The following is a 16417-nucleotide window of genomic DNA, read 5'->3' on the forward strand; positions in this document are numbered from 1 at the left end:
AAGAAAGTTACTAAAGTTCTATTGGTTGCTTTAAGAGTGGGGCATTCTTTTGTGACATAAAGCCCTAGAGAGCACAAATTCCTTCACAATCTTCTTTTTTTTTTTGTTCCCTTGTTAGAGTTTTCTTCTAGTAGACAGATTCTACCACTCTGGTGTGAATGGAAGAACAATCATAGGAAGCATCATCCTACACAAATAATGGACCTTGCCCTTTGCCCACAAAGACATTACTTTCAACAATGCCTCCCTACCTATAGATTTAAATAGGATATACCTAAAAGGAACAGGAAAAGCATCTCTCCCAATTTATCACCAGCCTTTGTGTTTTAACTAACAGAAAGAAAATCCCCACACCCTTCTCTTTTACTTTTAAGGACTCCCATGATAATATCATAATCTACCTTTTCATATGGAATAAACAACTGACATCTTTAAACTTGTGACTAATTTAATAGTTAATACACAAGTTCAAGAACAAAAGCGCATGTCATACGATTTTAGTAGGACTCCTTCAGAAAATACAAAAGCCTTTCATAGCTTACAATAGGGATTATGCTAATGCTTACACAACTCAGACATCATTTAAGAAATCTTCATCTACAACACGAGGGGAGTGTTTTACCATAACTTGGTCGGTCAGCAAAATTGACATACAAGCTAAAAAAGAAGGCTTAAACAGGAAAAATTACCCCCCAAAAAAGAAGAAGGTAAATCTACCTTCTTTGCTCAAATATGGCACAGATAGGAATCAATCTCAGCCTCAAATGCTGGATCCAATGGTCAGTCTGGTAGCTTTAATCTGTTGAACAGCACAAGAAAACTCTGCTCAGGTACAACATAGAGGAAACCAAGATCTGCGCCTTTGACATACGGACCGATGCCCTGTAATAAAGAAAATTACAGCTGAATATTCTAGTCAAAATTAGTAATCAGGCTGTACTGAGAAGACATGCTGGTACAAATAGTTAACAGTCTCATTACCCTTCCATTTAGTTGGAGAAGTTCTCCATCAACCCATTTTGGATTTCGGAACCCAAATTCTGCAATTCTCCCTTGACCTTTGTAACTTGCAACCTGGTTAAATACGCACTGTTTGAGAAGTCCAGGGAGACTGAAATTTGAGGCAGCTTAAACGAGAGTGTAAGCAATGCTATGCACTACAAGTTTCTTCAAGCAGAGTAACAATTTTATGGGTGATGAAATATGAAATACGTTTACATAAACCTACTAGTTCCCAAAGCACGAAATACATTGTTGAGGATCTCATGTGCTTAGTGTCAGAAACAATGAAAACTAAATACATGATGGAATAATTGCAATTACGATTACCACTCCTAATTCATCTGGATACATTGCACGGCTGGACAAGTGATTTCCTCTCCCAATTTTAGCACGAAATGTCACCTGGATGCCCCAAACTACATGGCTTAGTATTGCAAAAGTGTGTTTATTCGTGCATTTGCATACAAGAACGTAAACCAGCACTATCAAGGAGTAAAAAAAAGCCACAAACCTGGCCAGCAGGAACGTTTAGATCCCCAGTCAGCTTCACTGCCTCTACATATTCAAAAAACTCCACATCTGAAGACTTGTCTTCATCATCCCCAGCATTCCAGTGGCCAAATTTACGCCGCAATTGTACCACCTCAGTGCCATAAGGGCCAAATGCACCAACATACAGGCCTATCCATCAATCAAAAGGTTACACCATCTAACAGACATCCTTACATTGAATTTTAAGGGCTAGCTAATAAAGAAAGAAAATGGATGGATGGGCAAACTCACCTGAAAAAGGATCTAAATCTCCTTTGGAAGTGGTAATCCGACTAAAAGTTGTATACTCAGATAATCTGCTGCGCTTTTGTGCTTGACGAACAGCAAGCTTGACAATTTCACGGACATTTCTAGAAACCTAAGATTAAGTTAAGAATAAACATGCTTATTTATCAAAAATAGCATGCCATTGCAACCAAAATTAATGGAGAGAAAAAAACAAGGGGGAGGTGATGATATCCAAATTTTAACATTGACACAAAAAAATAAAAATAAATATTCAGCTCTAAATACTAAAAACTGACATTTTAATAGTTAAACCCCTAGAAAGAAAAGTATGTGATTTCTATTAAATCAATGGAGTTTCAGTTTTTCCTTTGGATTTCAAAACCTCAATTATAAACATGAAGGGAAGTTCTTAATGTTGAAAACAACAATGCTTGCCAAGTAAAAAGAAAAGCATGCAAATGAAGTCATTCCGATATTTATTAGTAGTAAAACAAAAGAGTAATCGACTACAGATAATGCCCACACCTTAGTGGCAATACTCTAAATCTTAACCTCACCTTTGAAGAAACTTTGTCTGCACCCCAAAAAGCCTTGGCAACATCAGGAGGCATAAGCTCAGATACACCTTGAGCTGCTAGAGCTGCCACTTTGACTCTGGATGCTTTACTTTCACCTGCATCATGATCTAAGCTTCTCCCAGGAATATGTAGCACAAAAGAATCTCTCTCCATATCTCTAATTTCAGCAGGAAGACGCACATACTCGTCCTTGATAGGAGTATCCTCATTATGTACAATCCCGCCAATAAAAAGCTTCATATCCAAATCCTTTTCATCTTCAGAGGCATCACTACCTCCTCCTAGGGTGACCCCATCAGGCTGAATCTCGTCCAAATTGCCAACTCCTTCTTCAGAATTCTCAGTAGATCCCATCTTCTCACTGTCTTCTTGCATCAACTGCTTCACAGAGTCACTATCCTTTACAACTTCTTCGGTGACATTGACATTCATGACTTTAACTTTCAATCCTGGAATTTTTTCTTTAAGAAAATTTATCACACTTTTAATCCCCTCCTCAGTCACTCCCTCAATGTTAGTTCCCATCTCCTCAGGTCTCTCTGCCTTTCCTTCATTTTCCTGTATTTCCACTACAGATTCATCCTCAACTTCGGAAGTCGAAGGGTGATGGTCTTTTGTGAGCTTGGATGGCAAACTGGAATTTGCTGAATTGCCTTTGGTTCGTTGCAAGCATACTACCTGTCAACAGATAATGTACCACAATCATTTCATATAAACTGTAATAGAAACTTGGAAATCTGACAAATCCCAAGGAACAAGACCCCTACCTAAGCCATATCAAGAGACTAACAGACAGTTCGTGGGATGAAGAACAGTCTGCACAGATGCTATGCATAGTTCCTCCACATAAAAACTTGTCTTCTTTTAATTTAATTTAATACATTTGTTTTTTAATAGGACTGTACCTCAGGTTTTATAATACACTCATATTGGAGGAATACTGTGGCTACATATGATAATTCATAATTAACAGTATTTAAACAATGCAATGTCAAATTGAACTACCTGGTCCAGGTCAAAACTTGAAACTATTGGAGCCAAATTAAACTATAACACAAAAATCCAATCAACCCAGGTCATACATCAACGAACAATAATCTAAAAGAAGCATCAGTAAATAACCTGCATGACATATGTCTCATCAGTGTCTTTGACCACAAATATTTCAAATAAAGGAGTTCCCGGAGCTGAAGTTACCAACTGTCTGCAACAATCAATAGACGACATTTACAAAAATAAATAAATAAAGGAAAATAAGAAGGAAAAGAAGGAAAAACCTTACCTTGGACTGTAACTCCTACCTACGAACCTGCCCACACCAGGAGTTATGCGCACTAATCTGCCAAAGGGATCATCTGATTCTTTTGGGTAGCCCACCCACCAACCGACCTACATATATAGAGACGATGGCTTAGTGACAAATAAACACTTTATCCACAGAAACATGTCTCATTGTAAGGCTGCTGCTAGTATTCTAATAAGATAAATTAAACAGAACAAGGACCTTGATATTAGACAGCTATTAAATTAATTCAAAATTATTTAATTATAAAAAGTTAAAATATCTTTATTTAAAGGACGTGCTCGGCAAACTGCTCAATGTTAGAGCCCCTCTTTTTTAAGAAATAATTATTGCAGAAAGTCGGAGAATCACACAACTCCATTAGTACAGAAATCTCAGATGGATACTAATGCATATTCTACATTAACTAAAAAAGATAAAAGTGTTCGCCATACATTTTATGACAGTTCACTAGGTTTTTCACACATCTAGCAACAGTTCATGATAATTTTGCCCAAAATTATCACAAACATAGTTTGATCACTAAAAAACGCCATCCCCTTGTTCTAAAATGGTTGAAAGTCCCATCAATGCTACGTTGTCAGCCATCAACATTAATAAATGTAGAGTACAAAGAATTCAACTAACACAACATGCCCATAGCCCACATTAAAATTAATTTCATGCAAAATAAGAAAATTTCTTCCCAATAATAGTCTCTGTTTCAGATTCTGCTACATTTTCAACCTGTCACTTGAAACTAAAATTAAAAAAAAAAAAGAAAGAACAAAAGATGAAAGAAGATGCCTACTGAGGCCAAGGAAGATAATAACAGTAGCTGAACAAAAGTGCAAACTGGCATGGTAGAAGTGGACTAGGGTGACTATTGAATTTAATATGTATTAGATGTGTTAAAATTACCAGTCCACTTCCTGTGTACCTACACAACCTCGAAGCATCCAGGTAACGCTCTTCTTCAATTGCATTCTGTAAACATACAACGGATCAGATCAATGGCCAAATTAAAATGTGTGCCAGTCCGCACATCTAGCAAGTCACATTTTGCTCTGACCTTTAACTGAGACATGATTTCAGCAACACAGTCCTTTGATGTAGCTTCTGCAATAGCCATTTTCAACTTTGCAGCTTCTTGGAAGTCTTCGTTCTCAATTGCATCTTCAAGTTGAAACTGCCAAACATGGAAATCCCTTCAGAACCATACAAAGACAGTAACTTGTATGTGCCAGTCTGACACTCAGCACTTTCTTCTTTTTTTTTAAAAAAAAAATTGTTATGGCAAAGATTTCAACCTTAGGCCAGTAGTTCCAGCAAGCAATGTACTCTCATGTTTCTAGATGTGTCAGCTCTAAATACTGTTCTTTCTCAAAAAAAATTATTAAAAAAAAATACCGCATATAGGTTCATCATCTGAGTTGAGCTCAATTTCAAAATACGATTTATCACTTAAATTATATCTTTAATATAAGAAGTACATATAAAATTTAGTTGGCAAATAAGATCAGGATTAAGAGCCTTTTTGACAGTGTAGACATGAACCATAGGCTCTGTAGTTCTCCAAAATGAATCTCAGCATCATTAGAGACAGGTATTCAGGTCATTATGTGGCAAAATATTCCAAGATGCCAGCCACTAGTTGGTGGTGACTCAAAAAATTTTCTGATACAGAAAAACATAATTACAAAACCATCTATTCCATCTTAGTTTTGAGCTTCCAAAATGGAGGGATGGAAATTTCTCCAGTCCCCTCTTTTTCTCTTTTCTTTCTATTCCATGGGAACCAAGCAAAGCAATATGTCAGAATCACTTTAAATTCCATAAATGAAGTTCAATTCCTTTTTTTTTCACAAAAAACCAACTATGAAAAAAAACTAAAGAACAGTTCTGAAGGCTATAGAAAGCCAGGAAAAAAGACATTCTACTAAATTATATACGGGTTCAAGTTAGTCTATGGAGAAAAAATATAACTATAAACACGAATCCTAGTTACAGAATTTTGGAACTGGGGGAGGACCCTGCTGCCAAGATGTTTCTAAAACTGATTGGACAGGACTAGTGTCCAATAATTTCCAGGTTATTGGTTCCCATGTCCACAAATTGTTTGCACCCTTTGGGCCTCAGAAAAAGTCACACCGCATAAAACTCAGCTACATATCCTTACACTTTTGACTACTGAAAACAGGAAGAAAAAGGAAAGAAAGAAGAAAAACAAGCAATTTTTGTCCTGTTTTGTGCAAAAGTGAAGGAAAGTAGCAACTTTTGGGCAATATTACAATTTTCAAGACACTTTTTTTTTATTTTTTTGGAGGGTCGGCCAAAACGAGCCAACCCTGTAAGGTTCCACAAATTATGTCGGCCACAATTTTCAAGACACTTGAACAACATTAAAGTCTTCAAATTATTAGTTACCAAGTTTCTCGTGCTAAAAAAAACCAAACAAAAAAACTTTCCGATCCCCTATCTTATTAGGTCATGCTTACATGAGCTTGCTATTCAATCTTAAGCAGGGAATTATCCGTAAATTGGCTGAATGGGCGCACCATATCAGGAACCCGCTTCACAAAAATGGAGAAAAAAATAAAAAAAAAAGTAATCCACGAGTCTCTCACAGTCTCACTAAAACAGAGTCACACAAGAAGAGAAAAGGGGTGGTACCTTGAGAACAGAGGCAAAGCTCTCGGCCTGTTCAATCTCAGAGAAATGGCGGTTCCAGCGGTTCCAATCCCATTCCAAGGAAGAATTTCTGTTGCTGTTATTCGAGCAAAGGCAACGGGGGCCGGGGGTTTTGCGGCTCTTGTTGGAAGAAACACCATTCCTGGCCTGGAAAGAGCAACAGCCCCAACCCAGAACAAAATTCAGATTGGCTTTGGATTTCTTGGATAAAAAATCCGAGCAACAGTAGAATAAGGGTGGTCTCAATTGGGGAATTGGGATTGCTTGTCCCACCCCCAATGCATTACCCAGCGCCACCATCTCTCTCTTTCTCTATCTCTCTATCTATCTCTGCAAATCTGTTTCGAAGTGAAGGGGCTTTGTTGATTTCTTTTACGGATAGGAACGGGGGATAAGTTGAGAGCCCAAATAGTATATTCAGATCCGTTGGATCTGTGGGGTCTACTTCACATATGTTCGGGTGGATTGACATTTAGAATTGGGCTGGGTTCCTCTACTACAGCTTCTTACTCCTGTGCCCACCTCTGTTTTATATTTTTAAAGCATTGTTATAAGATAAGAGTATTTTTATAAAATGATGTTAATTTTATAAAATATTTTATAAAAATCTCTCTCGTTTTAAGATATTGTTGTATAAAATATTATAAATTTATCATTTTTCCTCATCAATTGATCCATGCCAAAAGTTAATCAGCTTTTTGATTTTTGTCCAATAAAAAATTTATACAACTTCATCTCAAACTTTTAGTATCTTTTGAAACAGCCACCAGCATAAGAAATAATCCAGGGATAAAGGAAATTTCTTCTTTTTCTTCTGATTTTTTTCTTTTTGTTTTTGTTTTTTTCAAGAACCAAATAAACTAAGCATCACATTTCAAAACTAACTATTAAGTATTAAGTTAAGAAGAAGATATAGATTTTATTATTTATTTTATATATTAACACTCTCTCTTACGTATGGGCTAGACTCTCTCTCAATGGATAGTCCAATATGTAGAATATTGAATTAAATAGAATATAGTATAGAGTCAAGATTCGAATTCAAGATATTTGCTCTGATATATGTGAAATCACTACTTGTCTAAAAATTTTAAACTGAAAGGAAAATATAGATTTTATTATTTATTTTATATCTCAACAAAGAATATAATGGTTTTAGTGAGTTTATTGCATAAGGCGTCTGAGTTTTTAATTTTAATCTCTTATTTGTTACAAATATGATTATAGGAGTAACATTAGTTACAAATTTAAAATAGATAAGTTCGGCGTATTGTGTGGGCTCTCTATAAAAAAAAGAAAAAATTATTCCATTAAAAAAGTTATTATTTTTATATACTTTTTTAAGATAGAGTCTATTTTTTTTATAAAGATTTATACGGAACTTGTTTATTTAGAATTTGTATTAATTATTTATCATTAAATAATTATTCACCTTACATTAGACTCATATATTAGTGTTTTTGTCCCATATAAATCGCTTTAACTAAACTTTGGAAGTGGGGTTTGGAATTATTGACATTCAGAGAGTTGCAAACTTGCATGATATTTGACCTCGCTCCTTATAATCAGTGGCTATTTGGGCATGTAAAGGTGGAGAAACTTGACTTCCAAGCGCAGGCAAAGTGATGATAAGAAACTCATGATGATCTCTTTTGCTTCACTCAACGAGTGGTTGAAAGTTAATTACAATAAACTGTGTGTTTTGGATTGGATGAGATGGCCAGCGCGAGTTTATGTATCATCTTTCTGATCAGATCCTCTCCCCGCAAGTCTTCTAAGCAACCTGGCTTTCGATTTGACGGCTGGTCCCACATACCTTCGGTCCATCTATCACCACTCATGAAGAATTCCATTAGGATATGCTAAAAACAAGTACTTGGTATTTGGACCATAAAAAATATTGCTTGGGGATTTTAAGGATACACACGTTATTCTGGTGGCACAGGATGCTATATTCCAATTCTTGAATAATAAAAAATTAATTATTTTCTTGTAAATTTTATATTTTATTTATTTTTTTTAAAATGATTACGAGATATTTACATAATTCACAATTGCATATATCTTTTATCTATACTGAGAGCCAGCACCAATTCAAAGTGTAAAGGCTGAAACATCACTTGCAAATTTGCAATGCATAGTGCAATCAAATGTGTAATGGTTGGATAGCATTTTCCTGTCAGTTGTAGTCAGAAAGTAAATAGAGACCTTATTAAAAGGAAACTAATATGCACCACAACTGCAATTCTAATCTCCATCCGTAAACAAAGAAGTTAAGAGAAAAAAAAAAGTTAGAAAAAAAAAAAAAAAAGTATTGTATACAGTTTTCATGTCCATTGAGTCCATATACTTGGATCAATCAAAAAACGTTCTTCATTACAATGACAAACCATTACTAGACCTTACTAAGTGATGGCCACATATGGACAAGTATCATTTAGCTTGTCTTAGCACAGGGTTAGGAAATTCAGTAAAAATTTGGGAAAAATAGAAGAATAAAGGAACGGTCTTAGTGCTGTGGTGGGGTGGACTGACCAACAACCGTTCCTTCCACTGAGGAGGCTGGCTCGGGGCTTGATGGGTCCAGAGTCGCTACAGCCAATCCCCCATTCTCTACAGTTTCCAAAGAAGTATCATCATCATAAGCTGCCCCTGCATTTCCTGTACGCACTGGACGGAGAAGACCCTGCAATCTCAACAGATAGCTCTGGCTGGAAGGTTCTCTTACATATCTATTAGTTGTCACGACACTGGCAGATGTCCGTTCAGTATCAGCACGAAGATTGGATAAAGCACTAAGGTCAAGATTAGGGAAAACTGAGCAACGGCACCGAGGACATTTCACATTCAGTCGAAGCCACTCGTCAATACATTCTACATGGAAATTGTGAGCACACGGCAGGCCACGAACCTGCAACAATTTTAGTAGAAACTTGTGTTCAACTGCACTTGTTATAATCAGACCACCAATAGACAGATATTTGCAAAAGTACACTTCGCACCACCAGACATTTAACACCCTCAAACAACCAAAAAGTTGCAATTTGCATCATAGGTTAAGATTTGACCATTAAGATTGTGTCACATCACCTAGTTTCATCCATCTAAATGATCATAACTGAACAAAGATGCTATTTGTTAATTTTTCATAGTTATAGAGGGTGCAATGTGTCAATGTTGGTAGTTAAGTGTAAAACGTCTGATAGTTAGAGGGTGAAAATTGTCTTTGTCAAACAATTTTTGCTTTTTTGGAACTGAAAAGGTATTGAATTATGTTTTTTTATAGGAAAAGAAGGTATTAAAGAATGTTAGGACACCTTCATTGTAAAAATCCAGAACATGCCCAAAAAACGATAGTTTACATAGCTCAGGAATCATCAGCATTAAAAAATCTGATTGCACAAAAATAAACCTAAATGACTAAAAAACCTATCTCAAGTAACCTTCATATGGTCCCACATAGAGCCAATTGACGAGAAAGGAACTCCAACCAACCATATCCATATAGTTTGAATACAAATTCATTAATTTGAATAGATAGGTTTTCCTACGAGTAATGCTCTTTTCACAAGGTTTCTTTCACAATTTATCATCTCCACCATTGAGTTTGAGAATCACGTACAGTTTCGACAACTGTGACAAAAAGGGTGTCCATGATACATCATGAATGGATTGTGCAATAAATCTTGAGAAAATGACGAACTATTTTGCCTCACCATGATAAATACAGTAGTGCAACTGATTTGTTTGAAAGGATGAATAAAAAGCAGACAGGAACACAAAATTACCTCATTCCCTACATGGAACTCTTCTAAGCAAATGGGACATTCACTGCAATCTGTTGGAACAGCCTTTAGCCTGAACTTTGGAAGTTCCTGAATAAGTGCTTCCACTGCTTCTCTCTGTGACACCCCGCACCCCATTAAAAAAAAGAGCCCAAACTTCAGGATTCAGAACTGGATAATATTAGTAATAGAGTTGGTAGATGCAAATGGCTTTCACATCAAAAGATAAATAGAAATATTATGAGAGCATTATAAACAGAACAGACTAAAAAGAGACCAATAGAGAGTAGTAACCAATGCATTCTTGAATAAATCGAATACAAGTCCACCAAATCCCCAGCATTGTTTGTGCATAAAATACCTATGACCACATGCACATACTGCATTATTATGAATATGTATAAGCAAAACACATACAGCATCAGTAACGGACTTGAGGCTGTGTTGTTGTGGCAGTAAACATTTTTTGGGGGGAGGACATTTTCTTTTATGTGTTGGTGGGGGCGGAGATTCAAGGTCAAAGGAAAATTTTACGTTGTTGAACAGGACATTTAAGCTTTGAGACGGAAAATGGCTTATCCGTCTCAAGAAACGCAAGGCCATTTTCCAGACCTCTCTCCTGGAGCTTGAATCCCACAACTAGGCTTGTCGACCTATGCACAGCAACCCAACAACCACCTCCATTTGCCCACCACCCAGCACTCCACCTAAACTACACCCTACCAGCCACCACAACTCACTACTGCCTGCCATCCCTCTCACTTATTGCAACAACCCTGCTTTGGAATCATGCAACTCATCCCCGTCCTCCTTTTTTCTCTCTCACTTCTCTAACTCTATGCGCTCCATCAAGTTCCACCTCACCCATTGAAAACACTTCCGACTTTGTCAAGATAGGGCTTGCGACTTGGGGGAGGTTTGGATACAAAAAGCCTTTTAACTCATCTCATCTCATCCAATCATTACAACTTTCCCAAATTCCTACACAAAATACAATAAACAATTCAACTTTTTCAAATCACAAAAAAATAAAAAAATAATATTCTAACAATATTTTATTCAACTTTCATCTCAACTTACTATTCAAAACTTCCCTTATGTGCCTTTTGGATAATGAGTTGAGATGAGATAAGTTGATATAAAAGTTGGAAGTTGAATAAAATATTATTAGAATATTATTTTTTAATATTATTATTATTTTTGGTTTTGAAAATTTTGAATTGTTTATTATATTTTGTGTGGGAATTTGAAAAAGTTGTAATGATGAGATGAGATAAGATGAAATACAATAAACATCTCATCTCATCCCATTTAATCATTATAACTTTTCCAAACTTTCACACAAAATACAATAAACAATTCAACTTTTTCAAATCCCAAAATAAAAATAATATTTAAAAATTATATTTGACTTTCATCTCATCTCATCTCATTTGTGAAACCAAACAAGGCCTTAATGGTTACAGTTAGGATTGGAGCCAATTTTGACTTTTGGTGAAGATTGTAAAGCCAAAAAATTGGTGACACCATCGTTTTGGATGGTTTTGGGTTTGCAAATACTTTGCATAAAAACAGCAGTCAAAAAGATTTTCAAGACATTTTGTAGAATCTCCACCAAGCAATTGAAAAAAGAAAATCTAATTTTTTTTTTTACCAAAAATATATTTTCCTCATTTTATGTGTCACAAACACTGCCTAAATGCTTCCTTAATTTTCTGAACAGCCCTAATTTGAATGTCAGTTTAAGCCTTGAACTCATCTAAATAGCTGTCAGGGTCCTGAAAAGTTTTAACCTCATACTAGCCAGGGAATGTGGAATAGAAGGGTATCGGTTAAAAGGATAAAAGTTAGAGGCAACTGAATGCTTACCTGTGCTGGAGTCAAGTAAAGTCCAGGATGGTATGGAGCAGCATCTTGGCCCATGCCTCTTGTTTCCTGACCAGCAGCTTCAAATGCCCAATCTGGTACACGGATCATGTCCACCAGAACCTAGGACAAGGATGGATATCCTCTTTATATTTGCTTAGTCTTATTTAAGGGTCCAAGAAACATAAGCAACATACAAATAAATGAACTACGAACTAGACTCTATATCAACTGCAGGCATGGTATATTGGTTTAATAGACTGAACCGAACTTATCAACCGTATGTGTTCATATCAAATATTAACCAGGCATCCCAAATGGGCTGCACTGCATTGGACTTCCTTGAAGGAGTTTAATAGAGGTTTCTAAGGAAATACCAGGCTTAGGCACATGATAATGGTTATACTTCATGCCCAAATAAATTACTACCGGATAAAAGGTTTAAATTTTATCTTTTTTCTCTTTTCCTTTCACATCAAACTAATCATTATTTCTAAGTCGTTCCATTACTTCAGTAAAAAATTCTATTCTAATACTACTTTTAATAGTAAAAGGAAATCAGGATTCCATGCTAAGAGTTCAAGATCCAAGAAATTCAAGAGTTTACCCCATATTCAGATAGAGGAATCCCCTGTTGAGCATGTAGTAGGTGCTGCGCCTGTCTTCGTGTCAACCACTGCAATAGTGATGTTCAATAAACAAGGATCAGAACAGCACAAGCTGAAAGTAAGAAAAATCAGTGACTATATGACTAAGGTGCCCATTGGATAGTGAGTTGAAATGAGATGAAAGTTGAAAGTTGAATAAAATATTTTTAGAATATTATTTTTTAATATTATTATTGTTTTGGGATTTGAAAGAGTTGAATTGTTTATTATATTTTGTGTGGAAATTTAGAAAAGTTGTAATGATGAGATGAGGTGATATAAAACGAAACGAAACACTTTCACTATCCAAATCATGTTTTGTCTGAGGTCTCACAAATAATATAGAGCCAAATCATATTTATGTCTGAAAAATGCGCAAGTTGAAAGAACAACACTAACCTTCCCCAATGACATGCAAGCAATGCAAAAAAGTCCACAGTAGCTAAAAAGCAACCAAATAAGGAAACCCCATTTCTGACCTTCTTCAGGCAACTGCAAGCATTTTAACGTATTAGCTCCATGATCAAGCCATTATAGGATGATACCTTTGATAACAGCGGAATTCAATGGCATGAAGCATGAGGTTATAAAATAGCTTACACAATCTTTTGCACTTCTGAACCATAGGGTACCGATTACAGTCCAAGCCCAGAGGAATGGATAAAGTAGCAGAGACAGAATTGAAAGCACCACTACTCTTCCACAGAAACGAGCATATCTCTGTTGCCACCCAAAGTCCCTAAAAGCACATAAATTTGACAAGGGAAAAAATGTCTTATTTAAGATCTAACTATACAAAGCACTGTCAGAAAACTGACAAAGAAATACAAAGAACCACCATAGAGGCACTCTAAAAGAAAACTTGAGAACAACATAAAACAATGGAGTGATGAGATCTGAGCTTTCAGAAAGGGAAATATGTTTATGCAAAAATAGAGTACCATAGGTTTCTAGATTATTAAACATAATATTAATAAAACTTCTGTCAATGGTTACAATTTATGAACCCACTAATAACCGAAACCTAAATCGGCTAACTGCATGCTCTACATAGCAGCACTCCCCTTATGATTACCGACACACAACAACAAGGCAGCAAAATGCAACCATGAGTGCAAAGATTAATCCTCGCATTCTTCCAAATGGAAAACTGTGAGTGCAAAGATTTCAAGAGAATGCAAATATCTGGAGTAGACAATGCAATTTTGCATTCATATGTATTCGATTAGTCCATGTCATGGAGTATTCAATCCCTTTTAGTGCAGATTTAAACTCAAAATTTTTCTTAAATGCAGAATGACACAACAGTAGGCCCAAATGCAGCCACAGGAAAACACTTGACTGATACTGACCTAACAAAGCCCCCTTTCAACCATATCACATCAACAACACCAATCTTTCATTCCAAGTTGAAAACATCCAGGATAACATTTTTGTTGCAGCACAGGCCAAAATGCCTTTCCTACCACAACCTCCAGCAATGTACTTTTTAGGCTGCATTTGGGTGCTGAGGTGATCTTAAATGATCTGTGAATAGTAATGTTTTGCGGGTCTCATTGAGATATGTTCGAATGTATGAAGTAGGTTGAGATATGTTTAACGTTTTACGAGAAGTTGAAAAAGTACTAGGTCCCATCGATGATTGGTTTGAGATGGATTTGACACCCAAACATAGCCTTAGTCTTTCCCTTATGCTTATAGCAGGCTCAACCTCCGCCCATGTCAACTATCTTCACCTTTCTTTCATCCTATTACTAAATAATAATATCCCAACTAGCACTCAGTAGCACACATAAAAAATTGCGCATATGAATGTACACACCAATCACTGCATATCCATGTCAACCACCCATCATGATAAAATTAAAATTAGAAGGTCACAAATTTAATAGATTATCATAAGATCATAATGACATCAACAGCAACCTCAAGAGTAAAAGAGAGGACTTACAAACCCATTCCAGCAGCAAATCCATTATCTACAAACATCAACAGACGAAAAACAAACACTGTGGTGTAATCAACCTGAAGCAATGAGAAAACACATAGCTCAGAAGATAAAAGGGAATAAAAGCATGTTATTAGAATCAAATTGCTTAAAATTCAGAAAACCTACCACAATCCATATGTGCAACGGGAATGTACAAGAATGGTACCGCTTCCAATTAATCGCAACAATTACTCTATAAGCAATAATGTTAAAGAGAACTTATTGAAAAAAGGGCATCTTGGCTCATTTGGAGAGAGATGAGATTAGAATTTTGTGAATAGTAGCAAGACAGTTTATAAATAGTAGTGAGATATTTTGAGTTAAGTATTTTTCGGGTTTTGGAAAAGGGGAGAGAAAAAATTGGAAAAAAAATATTATAAAGTTAAAATATTGTTAGAATAAAGTTTTATAAAATTATTTTTGTTTGGAGATTTGAAAAAGTTGAATTATTTTTTATTTTTTGTTTAAAAATTTGAAAAATTTGTAATAATTAGTTTGAAAATTTTATATTTGAATTATGTCTGGGAATGAGATGAGATGTGATGACGTGAGAATTTTGAAATGAGATCTCTTTCCAAACAAGCCCTTTTAACTTTTTCACGTTTTTTTTTTTTGATAAGTAAACCCCAACTTTTTCACGTTTTTTGGTTCGCAGAAAACGTTAAATATACTGAAATAAAGAACATAAAGACATTAATATCTACGAGACTATCTATTTCTCAGTATTTAAAAGATAAAAAACCAATTGCTCTGACTCAGACGCGATCAAACCGAACTTAAATCCTAATCACGAACATAAAGGGATACACACTAGTCGCGAGCATGGACAAGAAGAACCCGTCATACCTGCAAAACCCCAATTTCACATCAAAATAAGTTAAAAATCAAATCGATCCGGATAGGTGCACACACGTATACATACAAACATTCAACATATATATATATATATATATATTATACGTATGAATGTTTATGTTGGGAGCGAGGCCGAAACTAACCACTTGAAATCGACGCCTCTCATGGCCATGGAGTGGGAACAGAAGCGAAAGCCCTAAAGTGACTCACAAGATTCAGCTATCGTCATTTGAGGATGGAAATGCTTGAATCCGAGAGCGAAATCGAGATCCGATCTCTCATAAACCTGCTCAAATCAGCTCGAACCATCAAGCAGAAACTCAGCTAAGAAAGATCAAAGAAAGGGAGCGTACGGAGAGAACGAAGTTCCGTCTCAAGCGAGAGGAAGCTGAGGGAGTGAGGTGAAATTAGAATAACTCCCGAGGATGGGACGGTTTTTATAACGCCGTTACTTCACGACGTCAACTGACCTCTTTGTTTTATTTTTTATTTGAGAAAAAAAAAAAAAACTCTTCGGTTAGAACAGTTGCGAGTGGCAGTTATCAGATGGAGTAGTCAATAATTATCATAAGCTAATAAAAAGAAGTTATTAAGATGGTTTTGTATTCAGAAAGTGTTTTATCATCTTATTTTATCTTATTTTATTTTTATAATTTTTTAAAATTTTCACATAAAATATAATAAACAATTCAACTTTTTTAAATTTTAATTCAATTTTTTTAAATTTTTAAACAATAATAATATTAAAAAGTAATATTCTAATAATATTTTTTTTCAGCTTTCATCTTTCATCTAAAATCATATCGTCTCATCTATGAATCCAAACCAATCATAAGTATCAACTCTTCAAGTCTCAAGAGTTTTAAAATGAGAAAATTGGTTCGAATCCCCACCCTATATATATAATTTGGATAAAATTTCTCATTTCAACATGTATACCC

General features: G+C 35.5%; 2 protein-coding genes across 3 annotated transcripts; both read right to left on the reverse strand.

Moving 5' to 3' along the window:
* Window positions 1-467: 467 nt before the first annotated feature.
* Window positions 468-6704, reverse strand: LOC108991473 (protein EXECUTER 2, chloroplastic). The gene is made up of 11 exons (XM_018965725.2): window positions 6316-6704; window positions 4715-4831; window positions 4564-4629; window positions 3643-3749; window positions 3483-3564; window positions 2340-3038; window positions 1786-1912; window positions 1514-1683; window positions 1330-1404; window positions 982-1074; window positions 468-882 (listed from the first exon to the last, which is right to left on the reverse strand). Exons 1-11 carry the CDS (start codon window positions 6631-6633, stop codon window positions 781-783), a joined length of 1956 nt encoding a protein of 651 aa, XP_018821270.1. The 5' UTR covers window positions 6634-6704; the 3' UTR covers window positions 468-780.
* A 1843-nt stretch (window positions 6705-8547) lies between these two features.
* Window positions 8548-15878, reverse strand: LOC108991476 (E3 ubiquitin-protein ligase SIS3). 2 transcript variants are annotated; one of them, XM_018965731.2, is made up of 10 exons: window positions 15620-15878; window positions 15429-15467; window positions 14748-14814; window positions 14583-14656; window positions 13232-13370; window positions 13031-13123; window positions 12592-12660; window positions 11988-12107; window positions 10122-10235; window positions 8548-9244 (listed from the first exon to the last, which is right to left on the reverse strand). In XM_018965731.2, the coding sequence occupies exons 1-10, from the start codon at window positions 15646-15648 to the stop codon at window positions 8843-8845; spliced, it is 1146 nt and encodes a 381-aa protein (XP_018821276.1). In that variant the 5' UTR covers window positions 15649-15878; the 3' UTR covers window positions 8548-8842. The 2 variants fall into 2 exon arrangements, with proteins under 2 accessions (XP_018821276.1, XP_018821275.1); XM_018965730.2 differs by having other exon boundaries at window positions 10122-10274.
* Window positions 15879-16417: the final 539 nt, after the last annotated feature.

The sequence above is a fragment of the Juglans regia genome, chromosome 2 (genome assembly GCF_001411555.2).
Source record: "Juglans regia cultivar Chandler chromosome 2, Walnut 2.0, whole genome shotgun sequence".
Classification (NCBI taxonomy): Eukaryota; Viridiplantae; Streptophyta; class Magnoliopsida; order Fagales; family Juglandaceae; genus Juglans; species Juglans regia.

Bases quoted from the DNA above. Each gene is read 5' to 3' on its own strand.
- LOC108991473 (XM_018965725.2), bottom strand. From the start codon at position 6,633: ATGGTGGCGCTGGGTAATGCATTGGGGGTGGGACAAGCAATCCCAATT. The intron at 4,832-6,315 runs GTACCACCCCTT...CATGTTTGGCAG, and splicing joins GCTTTGCCTCTGTTCTCAAG to TTTCAACTTGAAGATGCAAT. The intron at 3,039-3,482 runs GTTATTTACTGA...ATCTGTTGACAG, and splicing joins ATGAGACATATGTCATGCAG to GTAGTATGCTTGCAACGAAC.
- LOC108991476 (XM_018965730.2), bottom strand. From the start codon at position 15,648: ATGGCCATGAGAGGCGTCGATTTCAAGTG. The intron at 15,468-15,619 runs GTTAGTTTCGGC...GGGGTTTTGCAG, and splicing joins AGAGGCGTCGATTTCAAGTG to GTATGACGGGTTCTTCTTGT. The intron at 9,245-10,121 runs GTAATTTTGTGT...AAATTGTTGCAG, and splicing joins AGTTCCATGTAGGGAATGAG to GTTCGTGGCCTGCCGTGTGC.